This window comes from Tursiops truncatus, chromosome 8 (genome assembly GCF_011762595.2).
Source record: "Tursiops truncatus isolate mTurTru1 chromosome 8, mTurTru1.mat.Y, whole genome shotgun sequence".
NCBI lineage: Eukaryota > Metazoa > Chordata > Mammalia > Artiodactyla > Delphinidae > Tursiops > Tursiops truncatus.
The window spans coordinates 77,187,452-77,208,502 of record NC_047041.1 but is presented as its reverse complement, the minus strand read 5'-3'; the positions used below and the strand labels follow the sequence as shown (position 1 = coordinate 77,208,502).

General features: G+C 34.5%; 2 protein-coding genes across 5 annotated transcripts in view; one reads left to right on the top strand and one right to left on the bottom strand.

Annotated features, from left to right (window-relative positions):
• The window catches only part of MUC15 (mucin 15, cell surface associated), a 114,718-nt gene that overhangs the window by 38,492 nt on the left and 55,175 nt on the right, over nucleotides 1-21,051 (top strand). The window lies entirely within an intron of this gene.
• ANO3 (anoctamin 3) overlaps nucleotides 1-21,051 on the bottom strand; it is a 137,739-nt gene that overhangs the window by 107,289 nt on the left and 9,399 nt on the right. The window contains exons 2-6 of the mRNA XM_019948278.3: nucleotides 19,278-19,378; nucleotides 11,106-11,150; nucleotides 6,054-6,185; nucleotides 5,228-5,334; nucleotides 2,964-3,019 (exon numbers count right to left, since the gene is read on the bottom strand). Of these exons, the coding sequence (XP_019803837.3) occupies nucleotides 2,964-3,019; nucleotides 5,228-5,334; nucleotides 6,054-6,185; nucleotides 11,106-11,150; nucleotides 19,278-19,378 (441 nt within the window). The remainder of the gene's footprint in view (nucleotides 1-2,963; nucleotides 3,020-5,227; nucleotides 5,335-6,053; nucleotides 6,186-11,105; nucleotides 11,151-19,277; nucleotides 19,379-21,051) is intronic.

Genomic DNA, 21,051 nt, shown 5'->3' with positions numbered 1-21,051 from the left:
AGGAGAAAAACCATATGATGATCTCAATAGATGCAGAAAAAGCTTTCGACAAAATTCAACACCCATTTATGATAAAAGCCCTGCAGAAAGTAGGCATAGAGGGAACTTTCCTCAACATAATAAAGGCCATATATGACAAACACACAGCCAACATCGTCCTCAATGGTGAAAAACTGAAACCATTCCCATTAAGATCAGGAAGAAGACAAGGTTGCCCACTCTCACCACTGTTATTCAACATAGTTTTGGAAGTTTTAGCCACAGTAATCAGAGAAGAACAGGAAATAAAAGGAACCCAAATGGGAAAAGAAGAAGTAAAGCTGTCACTGTTTGCAGATGACATGATATTATACATAGAGAATCCTAAAGATGCTACCAGAAAACTACTAGAGCTGATCAATGAATTTGGTAAAGTAGCAGGATACAAAATTAATGCACAGAAATCTCTGGCATTCCTATACACTAATGATGAAAAATCTGAAAGTGAAATCAAGAAAACACTCCCATTTACCATTGCAACAATAAAAATAAAATATCTAGGAATAAACCTACCTAAGGAGACAAAAGACCTGTATGCAGAAAATTATAAGACACTGATGAAAGAAATTAAAGATACAAATAGATGGAGAAATATACCATGTTCTTGGATTGGAAGAATCAACATTTTGAAAATGACTGTACTACCCAAAGTAATCTACAGATTCAATGCAATCCCTATCAAACTACCACTGGCATTTTTCACAGAACTAGAACAAAAAATTTCACAATTTGTATGGGAACACAGAAGACCCCGAATAGCCAAAGCATTCTTGAGAACGAAAAACGGAGCTGGAGGAATCAGGCTCCCTGACTTCATACTATACTACAAAGCTACAGTAATCAAGACAGTATGGTACTGGCACAAAAACAGAAAGATAGATTAATGGAACAGGATAGAAAGCCCAGAGATAAACCCACACACATATGGTAACCTTATCTTTGATAAAGGAGGCAGGAATGTACAGTGGAGAAAGGACAGCCTCTTCAATAAGTGGTGCTGGGAAAACTGGACAGGTACATGTAAAAGTATTAGATTAGAACACTCCCTAACACCATACACAAAAATAAACTCAAAATGGGTTAAAGACCTAAATGTAAGGCCAGAAACTGTTAAACTCTTAGAGGAAAACATGGGCAGAACACTATGACATAAATCACAGCAAGATCCTTTTTGACCCACTTCCTAGAGAAATGGAAATAAAAACAAAAATAAACAAATGGGACCTAGTGAAACTTCAAAGCTTTTGCACAGCAAAGGAAACCATAAATAAGACAAAAAGACAACCCTCAGAATGGGAGAAAATATTTGCAAATGAAGCAACTGACAAAGGATTAATCTCCAAAAGTTACAAGCAGCTCAATAACAAAAAACCAAACAACCCAATCCAAAAATGGGCAGAAGAGCTAAATAGACATTTCTCCAAAGAAGATATACAGATTGCCAACAAACACATGAAAGAATGCTCAACATCATTAATCATTAGAGAAATGCAAATCAAAACTACAATGAGATATCATCTCACACCGGTCAGAATGGCCATCATCAAAAAGTCTAGAAACAATAAATGCTGGAGAGGGTGTGGAGAAAAGGAAACACTCTTGCACTGCTGGTGGGAATGTGAATTGGTACAGTCATTATGGAGAACAGTATGGAGGTTCCTTAAAAAACTACAAATAGAACTACCATATGACCCAGCAATCCCACTACTGGGCATGTACCCTGAGAAAACCAACATTCAAAAAGAGTCATGTACCAAAATGTTCATTGCAGCTCTATTTACAATAGCCAGGAGATGGAAACAACTTAAGTGTCCATCATCGGATGAATGGATAAAAAAGATGTGGCCCATATATACAATGGAATATTACTCAGCCATAAAAAGAAATGAAACTGAGTTATTTGTAGTGAGGTGGATGGACCTAGAGTCTGTCATACAGAGTGAAGTAAGTCAGAAAGAGAAAGACAAATACCATATGCTAACACATATATATGGAATCTAAGAAAAAAAAAATGTCATGAAGAACCTAGGGGTAAGATGGGAATAAAGACACAGACCTACTAGAGAATGTACTTGAGGATATGGGGAGGGGGAAGGGTAAGCTGTGACAAAGTGAGCGAGTGGCATGGACATATATACACTACCAAACGTAAAATAGATAGCTAGTGGGAAGCAGCCGCATAGCACAGGGAGATCAGCTTGGTGCTTTGTGACCACCTAGAGTGATGGGATAGGGAGGGTGGGAGGGAGGGAGATGCAAGAGGGAAGAGATATGGGAACATATGTATATGTATAACTGATTCACTTTGTTATAAAGCAGAAACTAACACACCATTGTAAAGCAATTATGATGTTAAAAAAAAAAAAGAATATAGTATGTGTGTGTATTGGGGGGGAGTTTAAAACTGATTCACATGTCATTCATGACTCAGCAGGCAGAGTTACCACAACATGACCTACTTAAAAGTGGAAGAGAGGTAATAATCTGGCAGAAAATCAAGTAAATAATGGAGTGTAGATTTTTGGTTTCGGTTTGTCTTAGGTTTTTAGGTATCCCAAAGTAATAGGCACAGACCAGAACCTGCCCTGTTTGGAAGTTGTGTAAATCCCAAGCTGAGTCAAGCATGGAGCTGTGTTGGAGCAGAGGGCTATCTATGTCTGGTCAGAGTGGCTGAGCAATGTCCATGAGTTTCCTCTGAGGGTGGGATTCCTGGTACAGAGCAAATTGCAGAAGGGTTCTGGAGCACAGGAGCCAGTGTGCAGCCACAGATTATCACGGGGTCTCACAAAGGTCCAAGGCCACTCACTGGACGAACCCTCAAATAAGGAATAAGGCAACTAGACTTAAGTGAAAAAAAAAAAATAAGATCAAGCATTGAGCAGGAGAAACATATTTTTTAAATGGAAATTGTACTTCAAAATTACCTCATGTGGGGGAAAAGCTGCTATATATGAACCATTGTTTATAAGTTTACAGATACCTGGAAAAAGAAGAAAAGAACAGTGCTTGAGTTAGTTTAATTGAAGACTTCCCTCTGAAGCAACCTACATAATACTTGGGAAAATAAATTAATTTAAAAACAAAATAACCCAAATGACTTCCATAGCTTTATCACCTATGAGGACAGTGAGGTTGTGAAAGAGACTGATTCTAAGAGTCTAATTGTATCCTTACAAGATTAATAAAGGGTTTGCAAGGTGCCAACATATGACACTTTGCCATATCATGAAATGTGGGGATTTTAATACCCACTTATTTGGGGGCACATGAGCCTGGAACAACTTTTTTTTTTACTCAAAACAAAATTTGGTCAAGGAAGCAGAGGAATTCCCCACTCCTCAAAATGTCTCAAAGGAGATTGGTATTGAGAAATCTTTAATTCTTTAATACTGATCCAAAGAGAATAAATAGCGATATGTGACCCTTCTTAAAATCTCTCCATCCCAATGAGAGTGTAGTGAAATGGACTGTCTCATATAGTTCTGGGAAGACTAGATATTTGGAAAACTCTTATGAAGAGCAATTTTCATTGCAATATTATTTATATTAGTAAAGAATTAGAAATAATTGTACATCCAAAATTGGGTAATTGTTTCATTATTATGGTTCAATCAATTATATAAGTGCTTGGTAAATGACAGTGATTTGATGAATGCTTACAATAGAATATTGTACAGCTATTTAAAAATGTTTTCAGACATACTAAAGGGCTTGAGAAAGTACTCATAATGGTAATTTCAAAAAGATAGAAAATTGTAAACATTGCATGCTTCTAATTATGAGATGTATATGTATATATATTCAGTACTAATTTGGTACAGTGAAAATTGAATGTAGGGATTTTAAAATTTTATTTTTATACCCTTCTGTGTTTATTGCATGTTTGACAACGGGCATGATATCTTTACAATCATTTAAATGTCAATTTTATTTTTTAAAGTCTACATAAGTACATAGTGCTACCATTTAGACACATTTGTAGTTTACATTCTGGATTTCTCTATCTTTATTTCTTGTTTAGAAAACTTCTGATTAAGTGTCAAATTTTTTATAAGGATTTAGTTTTTGAATTAATTATTTTGACTGCTCAGTAATAAATGAATTATTAATCAGAAGAGAACCAAAGTCTGAACATTCCTCTTCGGATGACTTGAAACATAGCTCATTTTACTAATATGGTAATCTATTTGAATGCAAATCCGTACATATTGGTACAAGTTTCCACTGGCTATCAACTCTTTTATTTGAAGGAATTTTAGAACATGACTAGCATTTTATTTCTTCAGCCATGTTGTATTTTTCACACTAACAAAAGGCCAGCTCATTTGTTACCTGTTGTTTTCTGCTCTGCTCTGTGTAAACTTGTCAATTTTACTTAATTTTCCCAGGTGAAACTTTCTGTTTTCTTTTGCATCAGACATGTTGTAGCATACTGCTAAACATTCAAACAACAGAGACATTTAGAAATTTAAAATTAGCTGTAATCTCACCTCTCAGAGATAATGTCTAAAATGTTTCATATAAATTCTAGATTTTTTCTTTTTTTTTTGTGAGTGTTTAGAAAATGGGATTACACATTAAATTTACAGTTTTGTAATCTGTTTTTTTCCCACTTAATAATGCTTTACGGATATCTTTTGCAGTCAATAATTAGAGAACTGATACTAATTTTCAATCTCCATGAGTAAAGGGTCTGTGTCATATACTTTCCGTAATATATAGTGTATAATAGATGCTGAATACATTTGAGTTAAGAGTGAATAAAATCACATCATTTTTAATGGATGCATTGTGTGCATATAGCCTAATGGACAGCTAAAGTATCTCCAGTATTATTCTATTCTATTCTTTGTCTACAAAGCCACAATGAACAAATATCTACATATATTGTTATTCAAAAGTCTGATTATTTCTTTGGGATAAATTTCTAGAAATAAAATTTCTGTTCCAAAGTTCTTGCACATTTCACATTTTGATACACATTGCCAAGTGCCCTTGAAAAAGTTTTTTGTTTGTTTTATTTTGTTTTCTTTCATTGAAAGGCTGAAAATACAATGTTTAGAGTTTGTTCACTGAATTATATCCTCATATCTAATGCAGGAAGGCAAAGCTTCAGTTGTTAAAAAATACTTCTGAGTGTAATCAGTAAAAGTAAATTCCATAGTATGTTTTTAATTAGTGTTCTTACCCACTTTTGATATTCCATTTTCATATTTGGTGTGCTGCAGCATGTGATAGACTATCCTGCTTCGAGTAGCATTGCTGAAGAAGGTGTCCTTATTGTTTATTATGAAGCTGGGAAGATAAGCGGATTGGTTTTAATATTCAATGCAGACCACAGAATCTAGCAACAGTTACAAGTTCCTGGGTAGTCATCCATGTATTTTCTCCATTAAAATGAATGCATGTAAAGTAAAATAAATCAGAAGAGAAACTATCTTCTTAAAAAAAATCATTTGGCTGAGAAAATAAATAAAAATTATAAATAATACAGGGCATTATCAAATATTCATTTTAATATCCTTCAGTTTATAAGGAAGCCTAAATGTCCTCATATTTCTTATTGAGCATGGAACAAGAACAGATTGTCCACTGGCTTCCATAAATTTTGTACTACCTTAAGCAATGTGATTCCAAATAGAACACATTAACAATTGATGTCATTCCCTAATACTGCACTTTCCGAGCTAGCTTGTTTTCAGTACTTCAGCGACAAGCAATGTTTCTCCCTTCCCCTTCATATCCTACTGTTCCATTGTAGAAAGAGTTGTATGGAGTAAACATGAGAGCCAATGATGTAAAGAGCAAAAGGGTGACTTCAAGAGGTGGTGGGAGGTGGGAGGGGTGTTCCCTGGCACGGTCCAGTGGTTAAGACTCCATGCTTTCACTGCCAAGAACCTGGGTTCAATCCCTGGTCGGGGAACTAAGATCCCACAAGGCATGGCCAAAAAAATTAAATAACTAAAAAATAATTTAAAAAAAGAGGTGATGGGAGAAAAGAGATGGGAACTCACTGGTGAATTCGTGCACGGCTGAAGGGGCCAGTATAGCAGTCTGACTCCTCCAGGTCTGGGAAAGCTGACTTGTCAAGAACCATGGGGTTTTGGGACATCCATTTTTTGATTCTTCTAAAATATTTTTGCACCCTGGAACAAAGTCACATTTTAGAACTGAATTAGGTTGCACTCCAGAGCCATGCCTACCTTCCACTACCGTTCTGAAAGATTCCCAAAAGACATACACACACCCACATTCACACACACATACATGCATTATTCCTGTACCCACACAAAGGAAATAATTCCAAAGCAAACCAAATCTGGCATTTATTTAAACTCTTTCAGGGCAACTAGGTGATCCTCATAAGAAAAATCTGTGGAAAATATTAGAAAATCATCATACATAAAGATGGGGTAGGAAAAAGCATAAAGAATAAAACCAGCAAGATTGTTTATTAAAGTTGAGTGTATGTATGTATATATCTATATCTATATATGTGTGGCTATAGATCACTTTAAAAACTCTATAGCAATGTGGCTCCAGAAAAGTGGAGACTGAAAAGAAAGAAATGGCTACAATGCACTCAATGCATTCAGTTCTGGGAGCCACAGGTCCTATGGTAACAGCAAGCGTTTGGAGTCAAGAAAAACTGGGTTCAAAGGCAGCTCTGCATTATAGTAACTATGGAAACTTGTATAAGTTAGTTAATTTCTTGCCTTTGTTTCCTCACCCATAAAATAAAAGTAATAATATTGACATTGCTGGAGAGTTGTGAGTTGGTGCTTTACATTAAACTTGATTAACAATAAGGAGAGTTGAGTCAAGGAGTCTTTGCTGTACTTTTAAGATTTTAACAGGTTTGCAAATCACCTGAAGATCTTGTTAAAATGCAGATACTAATTCAATAGATTTAGGGTGGGGTCTGAGATTCTGCATTTCTAACTAGTTCCCGGGGGTGCTCATCCTGCTATCCACTGACTGGGCTTTGAGGGGTGGATTTAGCATAGACTCCAGGTTAGAGAACATTAAAACACTGTTTCAGGAAATCTCACATCAGGATACTTTGGCCTCAGCTTTAGATTACAGTCACAACCCAGTTCTATGTGGTATATATACTGATTGGAATCATATTTATTTTTCAAAAGACAAAAATGAAAGCAAAAGAGATACTGACTCCAGAGATTGATTCTGAAAATGAGATTCTGAGTTGCTATAATAACAGCTGTGTTTACTTTAAAAATGTGCTATATTTACACACTATTTATGAGGTTCTATCTTTGGCAGTTTTTGGACTTCTTCTGCAATAGTGAGTCAAAGTGGCAGGATATAATATTTTCCTAGAGAAGTACAATGCATCTTAATATTTGGCCAACTCTGCTTAAACTTTAAAAAATTTAGTACAGCCATGTGCAGGCAGACTGTATCTTAAAAATGATTTCATCCAAGTCTATTATGGTAAAATTACCACGTCTATATAATTTGAAATAAGCATCAAGTTTTGATTTTTAGCATGTGAAGAGTTTGGACATTTTCTTTGCCAAGTAATGTTATCATTTAGATGCCAAGTCTTTTTTGGTTTTGGAGGGACCAGAGCATTTCTTTCTAGCCTAAAATAATAAATGAGTGTTATCTGAAGTGTCCACTTTGCTTCTTCTTATTACAAAGAAAGCCTCTGAAATCACAAAATATCGCTGTATTCCAGCCACTAGTGCACAGACATGTAAAAACACTGAATGGATTATATAGCAATTACTCCAACTTTTCAAAGTTAGCCTAGTGGAGAAAACAATGGGATAAAAAATTAGAGGATGAATTTGCCAGTCATTGAAATTGAGCCAAACATTTTCAATCTTTGAGCTTTATGTTCCTCATCTGTAAAGACAGAAGGTAATTCCATCTGTCCTACTTCATTAGGTAGCTAGGAGGATCAAATAAAAGGAGGCATCTGATGACACTTAGAAAATGCTGATAGCTATAGCACCCAAGGGCTTACTATCTCTGACAAAATTGCAAACATACTAGAAATAAATGCCAATCAAAAAAATTAAAGAAATGAAATAAAATGACTTGTAGACCATCATTGACCTTTTACAGAAAAATAAACCATATTATCAGTTTAGGCTTTTCACATACTTCCTATGAAGGAATACATGATGTTTAATAGTGAAATGTGGTCAGGGCTGGATCTGAATCACAGGATGTGAAGATCTAGCTTATTATTTAATTTCTTCGATTCTCATTCAGTTTTCTCATCTCTTAAATGAAGGGATATTCTGATAATTAAATAGGTAATGACTGATCCCACAGTGCCCAGCACAAAGTAAACACTCAATAAATCTTTGTGATAATAATAAGGAAAAGGAGTATCACTACTACTTCTACAACCACCACTACCACCACCATGCCACCAACATGATCTAACGTATTACCTACACTCTACCAAACTTTTATCACGTTAGCAGTCTTGCAAACTCAAGATTTCATGGCATAATGTGAAGATGACCTCTAACAGAGCTTTAAATTCCTTTGCTAAAATCAGTGGAACGCAGAGAATTCAATGGAAATTGAAAAGAAATCTGGATTAAAGGGTCAAAAGAACGTGGTCGGAGCACAAACTCTATCACACCAGCTGTGAAAGCTAGGGGATGAGATGTGGGGTGGTAAGGAGTGGTGATAATGGAGTCATTTATTTTCCCTGATCTGCAAACCAGTTACTCTTTGTTCTGCCCCCCGAATGGTCCTTTTGAAGATGCTTTGATAATTGAATATGAAAGTATTTTGTAAGCTAATGATAGATAGCAGCAATAATAAAACTATAGGCATTTCCTTTTGACCTGCCTGGAGAAACGATGATCTTTGAAACCTGGATAATTGCCTGTACATATTTACCCCTAATGTTTACTGGTCAAATTACCCATGCACAAAACATCTTTCCCATGTCAGGAAATGGAAAGCACAAGTGACATCTAAGTACACACATTAGACTTTTGCTTCCCTCTTTCTAATTGTCTAAAAATTGGGTTTTATAATTTTATAACATTGATGCCCGTACATATACACACACAACATTTAAATTTTCTTTTCCCAAGGCCAAGTTTAAAAAAAATCAAAATCAGTCATTTACTTAATTGAAAGTATAAACTCAGGCAAATACCAAGACAGTCATTTTTACAGTTTAATATGTCATATAATTTTATAAATGCCTTTCCTATTTATTTGTTACCCTCCCCATACGCATCCACTAACTCAAAGAACAAAGAGAACTATTTGTAATATGTAAACTGTAAAGCAGTAGACTATAGTAATGCTTAAGGTACATTAACAATTGTTTGGAATAACTGACAACCTTATTTTCATTTCATAAAATTAAACAAAAAATAATAAACACAAAAGATAATAAAACATATTATGACACATAATATAGCATTCATTTTTCTAGTTTACTTTTGTTTGACCAAAATACTAAAGAAAAACATTTTTCCACTATTAAAAATGTTTCTTTAGGATTTAGAATATACATATTTATCAGGAATTCTAAATACAAGTTTACTCTAAAACTAAATTATGACAGTATTACATAGACATTGGTTGCCAATTTAATATACAGGATTTTGTCCTTCTGTGAGTCTCTGAAAGGAAGATGTCTATTTAGCAGAAAACACACTAATTATACAGTGGCAAATCTCACTAATTCTATACAGCACCCAGAAGCAAACCTAAACATGTTTTATCAACACATCCAATATTAAACAGGCACATGCAGAGAAAAATATGGAAAACCTGCGGTTGTAAATTTATATATTATAACATCCCAATGAATTTGACCTTATTATGCAAAAATAACTTTGGAAATTTGCTTATATAGACCAGAAACGAATGAGCACAAGAGAAATGATGAAAGCTCATTGTAAATCTGAGCATGTCAACCTGACAAACAGAGGAATCCAACTGGCTAAGGAACATCATTAATTTTTTAAGAGCCATTTGAGTACTAATTCCTTTAGCATTCATTCAGATTTCAAGTTTTCCCCCTCATGATTTCCTTTTCTTGTCACTCATTCCTACCAACCTAAATTTAATGTTTAATAGAGTACAATACTCTCTTCTAGAATTCAAACTTTTCCTATTTTAGAGTTCTAAATTATATTCAGACATTTTCTTTGGTAAAAGAAGTAGATTTATTAAATTCTCTCCTAAAATGGTCACATATTTACACTGTATGATTTTGCTAGTTTTTGTGTCATTCTGATTTGCAATATCCTGCAACATTATTCAATAGGGTCTCCTCTACGACATTCACATTCTATTTTTTTTAATTGATTGTTTTGCAAGGAGCAGAAAAACAGCGAATTATTACAAGCCTTTTGTTTGTAGAGTTCATTAAATGGAAGCTCATTTTCTCCAGTGAAACGGGGTCAAGGCAATTCAGGTGGGAGAGTTTCTTGTGTCTCAGGGTTGTATTTTAATTAATTCCTTTGCCATAGCTACTGTTACCACAATAGGCAAAGAGATGTTGTTTTGAGATAAAGCTCTTGAAAAGAAGTTTCCTTTCAATACCACAATTGAAAGAGAGGCAGGTTCAACTGGTGGAATAAGAGTAGGTCCGTAATACAAAAGATGCTGTATGGCCTTGGTAAACCACTTCATCACTCTGTCTTTCTTTACCATCTTATCAATAAGAGGTTTGGATTAAATGATCCAAGAGGCCTCTGCTGTGTCTATTGTTCTATTACTCTAGTGGGTCATCATTTACCCATCAATCCTGGTTTTATAACTATTTTTAAAATTAAAATCTCCTGAAACACGAACTTGCAATTAAAATCCTTGCTCCATAACATTATATCAAGGAAGGACTGTGGGAATGGCAATGGTAAATAGAAAAAAAGGGATCATCTGATTTTAAACATTGTCAAATTTGGCATAAGTCATTTTGAAAATATCTTGAACAAATCAGTAAAGTTTTTCTTTCTAAAATTTACAGCTGCTGATATGGGTAATCAAATGCATTTTTAATTTTTTCCCAAATGACAAATTGGTCGTAAACAAATTTCATATCACCCACCAACCTGCCCATTGATTTGCTCCTCTGGTCAGTGTAATAGGATTTTTTCCTGAAAAAAACAAAAAAAGAAAGAAAGAAATCAGCTGAGAAAAGTCACAGGAAAATAGTGAAACCAGCAAGTGACAACATTCAATTACACTGAGCATTTCAATACTCTAACTTCCACATGCTAAAGAAAGACACGAAATGAACCAGTATAATAGGAAGAACTCTGAATTTGCATTGTTTCAGTTTCAGAATCTAAGTTACTAATAACAAAGACACTTTCATAAATCAATAGATCACTTTTGAATATTTGATTTTTAATTCTTTTTTGAAAGTTTGTCTTCTGCTACATAATGCATATTAACCAGATCACTTGCTTGTATGTTATATGAAGTCAGCTATTGATCTAAACACATATGTAATGAATATTTATGACTTGGCAAAGAACGTTAAGTTATAACCACTAAAAATTTAGAGAAAAAAAACAGGGTCTTTATCCTCAAAAAGCTACTTTTCAGTTGAGGAGACAAGTGATAGTTATAACAAAGTGTGATAATGCAGTAAAACAGAGAGGGCTATGGAAGTACCTGTGAAGGGATCTCAATTAGTTTTCATAGATGGAGGAGAAAGGAGACAGGGAAGCTTTCCCAGAGGATGTGTTATCTGTGTTGAATCATGAAGCATGAACGGCAGTAGTCGTCTGAATGGAGTACTTAGGACATGGCATTTTAGACAGAGGTAGCAGCATATGAAATGGTTATGGGAGCAAGATTAACATGGTAAGATTCAGGGAACTTTGACTAATTTGGTAATTGCTGGGGTATAAATTGCAAGTTGAGGATAATAATAAAAGAGGTGAGGGGATGGTGAACAAGGCACAGATGATGAGGGGTCTTACCACTGATGCCAAGGTTTTTGGGTGAAAAGTTATAGGAAGATATTGAGTGTTTTAAGTAAGTGTGTAGCATTCTGATTTTAGAGAAACTAAATATTCTAGTGACAGAGGTTAATTCACCTTCTAAAAGATTCTCAATAAATCCACATCTTGGAGCTCAGGAATCTCATTCAGGGCCTTCTAAAATGCTTCTTTATCCCCACCCACCAAAACCCATTCCAGAGAATCAGAAAACTCCTCCATGGTGTGGTATCTAGAAAGCAGGGCCGAGAGTCAGGACAATTGATATTTAGTCCTGTGTTATTAACTGCTTAGAAAACTTGAAAAGCCTTCTGAGCTACCATATTTCATTGCAATCACCAGTCATAATCCTAGAAAAGAATTTTTAAGTTGTCTCTGACATACTCTAACACTAAATTCAGATATGGAGTTTCAAGGTTTGCTCTGTCTAGCCTAAACTCACACTTTAAATATCACCCCCCCACTCATTTTATCAGACATAACACAGGTTTGTGTGCATACATCATTCAATCAACTTGGTGCTTTGTGACCACCTAGAGGGGTGGGATAGGGAGGGTGGGAGGGACGGAGACACAAGAGGGACGAGATATGGGGATATATGTATATGTATAGCTGATTCACTTTGTTATAAAGCAGAAACTAACACACCATTGTAAAGCAATTATACTCCAATGAAGATGTTTAAAAAAATCCCTATTGTACTATAAACCCATCTTCTCTCTGAACCTCCTCTACAAAGTACTCTCTTGCACTATTTACCCCGTATTATATAACTGTTCAATGACTATCTTCTATAGGAGACTGGGTTTCTTGAAGACGGTAGCTTCAGTTCATCTGACTTTGTGTATACTTGGCACATTCTTTGGTAAATAGTAAGCATTCCGATGGCTGATGAATAAATGAATGGGCTTTTGTTTAATTCACAGTTGCATTTATTTCCTTCAGTGCCTGAGGGCACTTTGAATTTAGTAAACATTTACTAAATAAGGTATCGCTTTGAAAAACTACAAATGTAGAAATTGGTTTAAAATAATTTTCAGCATCAAAAAAATCTAGGAATGTGATTAAGAGGAGATAAAGATTATGGTTATAATGATCAGTTGTGGATATGGTAAGGAATAATATAAAAGAACAAGGTGGCATTTGGATAAAACATTATTCTTTTTATTGCTGCTATTTTGAAATATTTCTCTTAAACATTTTCTTTATTTTTGAAATGCTTTGGGAGAAATAAGAACAAGTGAAGGAAGAAAGTCATACAAGATGAATACACATATTTTTTAAACTGCTTATACTATAAGAACAAATAAAATTAAGAGACTCATTTTTCCTAATTAACTAACACCCTAGTTACCAGTCAAATCTAGGATGAACTATGTGTGACAATTAGTGCTGTCAAGTCCTCTTACTTGAGGACGGTTAGGTTATTGTTTATCTTGAGGACATGCCTGTAATGGGTGTATCTGCTTGGCTATAGAAAAGGGTGAGATTTCTTTTTGTATTTGCAACCTCAGTGAATTGCCTGTGATGCATGTTGCATTCTGATTTAATGTTTATTCAGTGATAAAAGGGTTATCTTTCTCTTCTATGTTTGTGGAGAAGTTTCCTTGGTTGGTGGAGATTTTGTTTTTAATTATATTTCCCCAACATATACAAGTGTACCTTTAGTTCATGCAGTCAATAATAACTTGCAGTTTTCCTTAGTTCTTCTGCATAAATGAGCCTGCAGGACCAAATTATTTCCTACCCACTATCCTCACTGCATAATTTATTAACTGCATATTGTTCATGGATAGAGCTTTCTTTATTTTCCCTTAATTTTTCATTTGAAAGATTCTTCTATTCTACACCTTGCATCAAGACAGCATTTATCTACCTACCTACTTACCCATCTATTACAACAACCGCTCAAAATTATAAGTAAATGCTTATCTCCATCACTGTTTCCAACCACTGTTTCACACAGCCAGTGGCCACTTGTGGAGATGTCTGTGTGGCCAAATGAGAAGGACAGACGGTCACATGGGTGCGACCCTGGGTCCCTGCTCCTTGTCAAGCAAAGCTACTGCACTGTTATCTATTCTATATATTGGGCTCCCTGTATGTTGTTACATTATTTTATTTTTGAGTGAGATATCCTTTGCATAAAAAAGTCATCTAAGTTTAATCCCAATTGTGATAAAAGATTGTTCTTAATGTTTTAAAACATTTTCCCCCAAATTTGCTATGATTAAAATATTTGTGGGAGGAGGAGCTTGAGGAAAGATGGAAGGTTGACCCCACCTTTGGACTCAACCTGAGAAGCTACAGGGTGACTGAATCACCTTAAAATATGTTTGACCAATTTAATGTGAGAGAAGGGTAAGAATGAATAAGAATCACCTTTGAATCAAAAGAAAAGTAATGAATGTGGGAATTGATATTTCTGGAATGTACAGGACACAGGCTAAGTCTTTCCTGATAGAATAAGAACTAGAAAATGTGGACTATTTTAACTCTCTAAAATTTCTTGGTTAGTTTGGAAACATCAAGTCCAATACGCAAGCCATATCTACTTTGGAAAAATAATCAAGAAAAGAAATAGCTAGAAAATTTATGTATATAAAATTCTACACATGCAGAATATCAAGCATAAAATGTAGATAAAATGCTGAAGTTTCAAGTTCATACAGTAAGTTACCAGAAAACTTTTGAAGGAAGGGTTATAACTCTAATAATTTTTTTCTGAATAAATTTGCAGTTTTTCTTTCTGAAATGCAATATATAGGTTTCAACACTGAATAAATACATGGAATAGTCAAGCACGGATATGTTTTTATGCATAAATCTTTAAAAAATCTTGTCTTGAAAAAAGATATGTATTTTTCCTATTTAAGTTCTTTGTTATTCTTGTATATTTTACTTTTAACACAATATATATGTTCCTAAATATAACAGTTGACATTTGGAAAATGAATTGGTAATCATGAAAACACTTTGCCACTTATTCTATGCTTGAATAACATTCTCTTTTTATGAGCTGACTGCTATCCCAAATTTTAGGTGTACCTTATAAATAAATCAGAAGTTGGTTACTAAGGAGTTAGTTAATGCTACATCTATTATTTAAACTGATCTGTAAATATGTTATAAAAGAACTCTGAGTTCCAGCATTTCTCAAAATGTTTTCCCAAGGACATCATCATATTAAGATTTTAAAAAATCCATCATCAGATGGAAATTAAGGAAAGACTTCTCTGTGTAACTGTCTGTTGGAATTTATAAAAATTATAAGAATTATTAAAATATTAAAAATCTTCAAGACAATATTTCTCTAGCAACTGTAACAGAATCACTAGGGATGTTTGTTAAAAATACCCAATCTTGGGCTTCCCCGGTGGCACAGTGGTTGAGAGTCCGCCTGCCGATGCAGGGGACACGGGTTCGTGCCCTGGTCCGGGAAGATCCCACATGCCGCGGAGTGGCTGGGCCCGTGAGCCATGGCCGCTGAGCCTGCGCGTCCGGAGCCTGTGATCCGCAACGGGAGAGGCCACAACAGTGAGAGGCCCGCGTACCGCAAAAAAAAAAAACAAAAAACAATCTTATCCCTGACCTAATATGCCAGAATCTCTGGATGTAGGTTCTAGGGACCTTCATTTTTACTAAGTTTCCCAGGTGATTCTGATGTATTCTGAAGACTGAGAACCACTTCTCTAAAAATTCCTACAGTAAATAAACTTATTGTTTAACTTAGAAATTCAGGAACATATTTGGTCACAGGATATTTTTCTTTTACATCCTCTGGAACCAGTGTTCCTTTGACAAACTTTGAGGAAAAGCTGTATATTTTCTAATATTTATATTATTAAATCAAAAGAGTCACAATGGCATTTTCCAAAATTTCAGTAATGTGGAAATTGTGAACATTATCTTGAAAAACATATCATAAAGAAGAAATTTGAGCCACATCATCAATAAAAAGAGACAGTAAGTGTATACATTTCATGGTTTTCATATTTCTTTCTTTGGATGTATCAGAACTCTTCTTTCAAATGCAATCTTACCAGAAAATAAAAATGAATATCATTTATAAAAAGCAAAACCATCAACTGAAGAAAACATCTTATTCAGAACTTCCGTTGAAATAGGACACTATGGCACACAGATTGGAGACCTAGGATCTAATTTATACAAACTGGAGACACAGTCTGGTAAGGGAATTGTTTTTAATGAACTGCTAAGTTAAAGATACAAATAATTAAATTTGATACAGATTTTTTAAAAAAACAAAGTTATGAGAATATTGATTAAAGTCAGAGTTCCTCAAAATTTATCTGAAAAAGTCAAGAGTAAGGGAAATGAGAGAAAAAGGTCAGTGTGCTCTAACAGACTTTCAATTTTTAAAATTAATAAAATCCAACTGAGATGGTGGAATGAGCTGTATGAAATGTGTGATGCTGTAGATTCTGTTGCCATCGTCTTTGTAAGACTTTTCCCCTATAAACTACAGCAGAATGGACATACTTTGAAAGTATATTGACAAAGAAAGGAAAATCATCTTTGAAATTATGAATGTCAAATATTTGGTGTAAAGCAAACATGTTAACCAACATTTATGTTTTCACTGAATGAAAGTATAATTTCAAATTAATAATGTGTCTTTGCCAGGGACTAAGAATCAAATGATGACAAATTCCCCCTTGGATAGCAAAAAAGGATTCAATCTTTCGGACCCCTGGCAAACAAGTGCTTTGTATAAAGTCCAGAGGAGATAAGTGGAAGATATGCTCCTTTTTTTGATGGAATATTTTAACACAATGTTCAGTTAACCTGAAGAGCAACTGAATACTGAAATCCACTGAAATGGCACACTTTGTGATGGTCTCTAAGGGTTTCCTCCTTTTAGATCTACAAGGAAATTAGTTTGTGCAAAAATTCAACTATACCTCTGCTCAGAAACAATGGTGAAATCACAGGAATAGGGGCAGGATAAAGGTATGTAAAATCAGGCTTAATTTGGAATTTTTTAGCAATTTCACCCTGATATCAGAAAGTAGGTTATTGTCTTGGGTGTCACACTTCTTTTGCATCTTTGTTTATATCCTGCAGTCAAAATAGAACTCGTTTAAAATAATTTTGTAAGAATGCAAACAAATAAAATAATAGGGACCCACAATCCCACCCATCAGAAGCAATCATGTTTAGCATATTATATTTTCTTCTAATTTTATTTCTATTCATTTTACATTGTTGAAATCTCATTGTATGAATACATGCATATCCTTCACATTTTATTTAAATTTATTTATTATTTCACTACAATCAATAAATCCTTGTACCCATTTGTTTCATAAATGAATTATATTGCATTGCAAGGGTATATATAAATTATTTAAATCCTCTACCATTGAACATAGGAGATATTTCCATTTTTCATAATTATAAATAGTACTTCAGGGAATGTTTTTACATATTTTTCAATTATCTTCTTAAGATAAAAAGTGGTTATGAAAAGTTTTAAGTCTCACAGAAAATAATTTTAAATTCAGTTTCAGAATATTTTATGAAATTTGATTCTCACCCATAAATCAACAGAGGTGATTATTCACCATATCTATGCGAGGTTTGAAGAGTACTACTTGTGAAAGTCTTTGATAATTTCATAAGTTAAAATGAAGCTCATTGTTTTAATTCTGCATGATTTTGTGTAGCATGTATATATACAGACCAAACAAGAAGAAAGCAGATAGAGCAAAGGCAAGTATTCTCCCATTATCAGCTTGTAATAAGTCACAGGCATGTTATTTCACAAGACTTTTTAGAAGGAGACGTAGTGTCAGCAGGAAAAAAATTCCTCAAAACTCAAGACATGAAGAGTTGCACAGTGTATACTTACCTAGTTGTACTCTCAAGTTTGGTTCAGTAGAATGACCTGAATTAAAAACAGTCCTCTGTAGACTCCAAAATATCTAATCATAATACAAATAATATCTCATAGGTCCTTACTTGCTTCTTTCAGGGACCAAGTTTCATAAAAATGTACAAACTTCAGGTTTTTGTAGGTATCTTATTAATAATTTATATAAGGTGCCAGAGAATTCAAAAGACTTTACTCATTTTCTTTTGTTTTTTATTTTATTATTATTATTTTTGCCAAGCTCTTCAAGGTATTATTTACCTATCTTATAAATATCATCTGTACAGAGAATTTTGAAACTTTTACCCAAGCAGGAATGGGAGTCAATTTAGGTATCTAATTCTAATATTGTCACAGTAAGATTCCTCTGTAGTTGCCAACACTTAATCAATTTCTGTTTTGTGGGCAATGACTGTGGCTGCATCTTCCAAAGCCTGAGGTGTTTCAGGTGACTAAAAAGACAGTGATCAACATCCCATATTTCATCTTGAATACTGCAGAGGCTTGTCATGAGACCTGAGGCTGTCAGCACTCTTACAGAGCTGGCCTCTTCCATGCCACCAGGTCTGAGAAATTTCTCCATATTTTTGAATTGCACTCTTACTGTTCATTCATATTCATTATCTAGAGGTTCTTTTACTTGATATCTTGTTACCCTAGACCTTTTTAAACCTTCTTAGCAGTTGATAAAGCATACTGAGCTCCAAAAAAGTGTAAATGTTCATATCTTCAATGTGAGTTAAAACTTTGCACATAGTAGAAACAGTTGAATTTTATTGTGAGAGATCATGGAGGAAAATGATAGATTCTGCATATAACACAAAACACACAATATGGGGAAACACATCTATTCAATTTTTGCTTGCCCATAGGAAGGGCTGGAAAATCTTTGAACTGAGAAGGCCTTGTATTACCATTTATCCTTTGGCATTGAGGACAGAGCTAAGAAACCATCTGGTTGAATTCCACCTGAGGAATGATTCTTGCTAACTGCTATAGAGAAAAAGAACACTGTATTTGTACACATAAGGATGCTACACACTTACATTTCCTGAGTTTCACAAAAATAAGAGTTCCATCTACCTATATTAAATAAGAAGTGAAATTGATCTTGGGAATTATAAGTTAAAATTTGAAAACAACTATTTTTCCCCTCCCTCTAGTCAAGTCCGGCTAGAAATGATATAGCTGGGAACCAGAACACTTACCACATTAAGCAAGCAAATTAGAAGGAAAGATAAATGTCCAAGGTAAGCTAAACTTTGGAAGAAAAAGCATTTCTTCTGTAGAAAGAATTACATTTATTGCTCTCAAGTTTTTCAAAAAACAGGCTCATCTTAATATACATTGAGAGAGAATGAAATAAAATTTGAAAGTACCTGAAGGGCATCCTGATATTCAGCCTCTCTGCATACTTGCACAGCGTGTCCCATGGAATATGAATTTTAATAAACATGATATCAGGGTTTGCAACAGCTGGCTGCAAAGGACAGCAGAACAGACACCACTTAGAGCTGATAATATCATGCCACAATTTGATCTGAGAGGGAAGGACATTTTCCCCTTGCCTACACGTGAATCATCATCACCCATTTAAAAGGAATTTATATGAATAAAATTTCTTAATACAGAAATACCTTAATCAAAATGTAATAATGCCATTGAATGCAAGAAATAATCATCCATGTGAGTTAGTGCATTTTCTTCCTTTGATCATTATCAAGATCCAGAATCCCTAATCAGAACAATCATGAGCCAATTAGGAATCTGAAGTTATTCTTGTTTGACACCTTCTCATGATCCTCTCATTCCTGCTCTGGGGTGGCAGGGTGGAGGGCAGTGGTGGTAGTGGTAAAAACAACACTGACAGTTGCTACCAGTTATTCATTCACTTATTCTTCTAGCACATTTTATTGAGTAATTACTCCTGTAATTAAAACGAGGTCCTGTGAAAATCCTGGGGATAAACAGAGTATAAATCCTACAAGTCCATAGCCTTACAGAGCTGTCAAATTTGCAGGCTTACTCGAACCTTAACAGGTTAGTATACTGTTTCCTGCAAGAGATCATAAGACTTTGTGTCTTCGATCTAGACAAGAGGTTTTTAAGCAAAATCAAGTGTGCATCAGAATTATCTAAGGAGCTTTTAACAAAATTGAGTACTCTGGTCTAATTCTTAAGAATTCCCAGAATTGGATTCCATCGTTCTGAATATTTTTCTCATACCACTAACAGAGAATCAGATGCCTTTCTGAACCAGATAATCATCAAGATTCCTAGATCTGGTCCAGTAGTCTAAAATAAGTAACTAAATAACTGACCATTTTGTCATTATATATCACTAATGTTCATATTATACTTAAAAAAAAAAGCCTAGACAGTTATTTTCTTAAATTCCTACAATATCTGAGGCCCATAGAGCAAGAAAGAAGTTTGTGGCCACTGTAGCACTGAATTCCACAGAGCATATTCCTCAAATGATTAGAGAAGCTGAATTACGTCAAGGAAGAACTGCTCTTCGCTTCCATTTAGGCACAACATGTCAGGTTACAACTGGACTCCACTTGGTTAACATCTTTCCTTTAAATTTCAACTAGATGGAACATCTCCAGAAACATAACAATCTTAAAAGCTCAAACGTATGGAAGAAATTTATCAGTCTAATTTAAAATTATATATTTAAAAATTAAACTGTACAATTTTATATTCATATATTCAAAAAGCTATGTTTTAGATATGGCTAATTTCATGAATTTGCCAGAACATATTTCAAATTTGTAGTACCCACATTTTAAAACAGTATTATTAGAGAGCCACGGGACAATCATTGGAATAATACTCAGCTGTAGACAGCAGGCTGATCACCATTGACACTGGACAGGCACTTTCACAGACTAGCATTTGGAAGTGTTTGTTCCCTGAAGTATTATGAAAAAAGGGGGGATCATTCCAAGGTCAAGACAATTTAGGGTTTCTCACTAGAGGACTTGTGAGACATTTTAATATGCATGTACTTGCTAAAATATCCGAGAAGGTAAATAAAGTAAACAGAATTTCCAAAATTTTAGACCATGTGTTATTTTTTCTTTATAGTTTATTGAGGTACTAGGTATTTTTCAAATCACCAGGGGGAAATAGCAAAAGGTGCTTCCT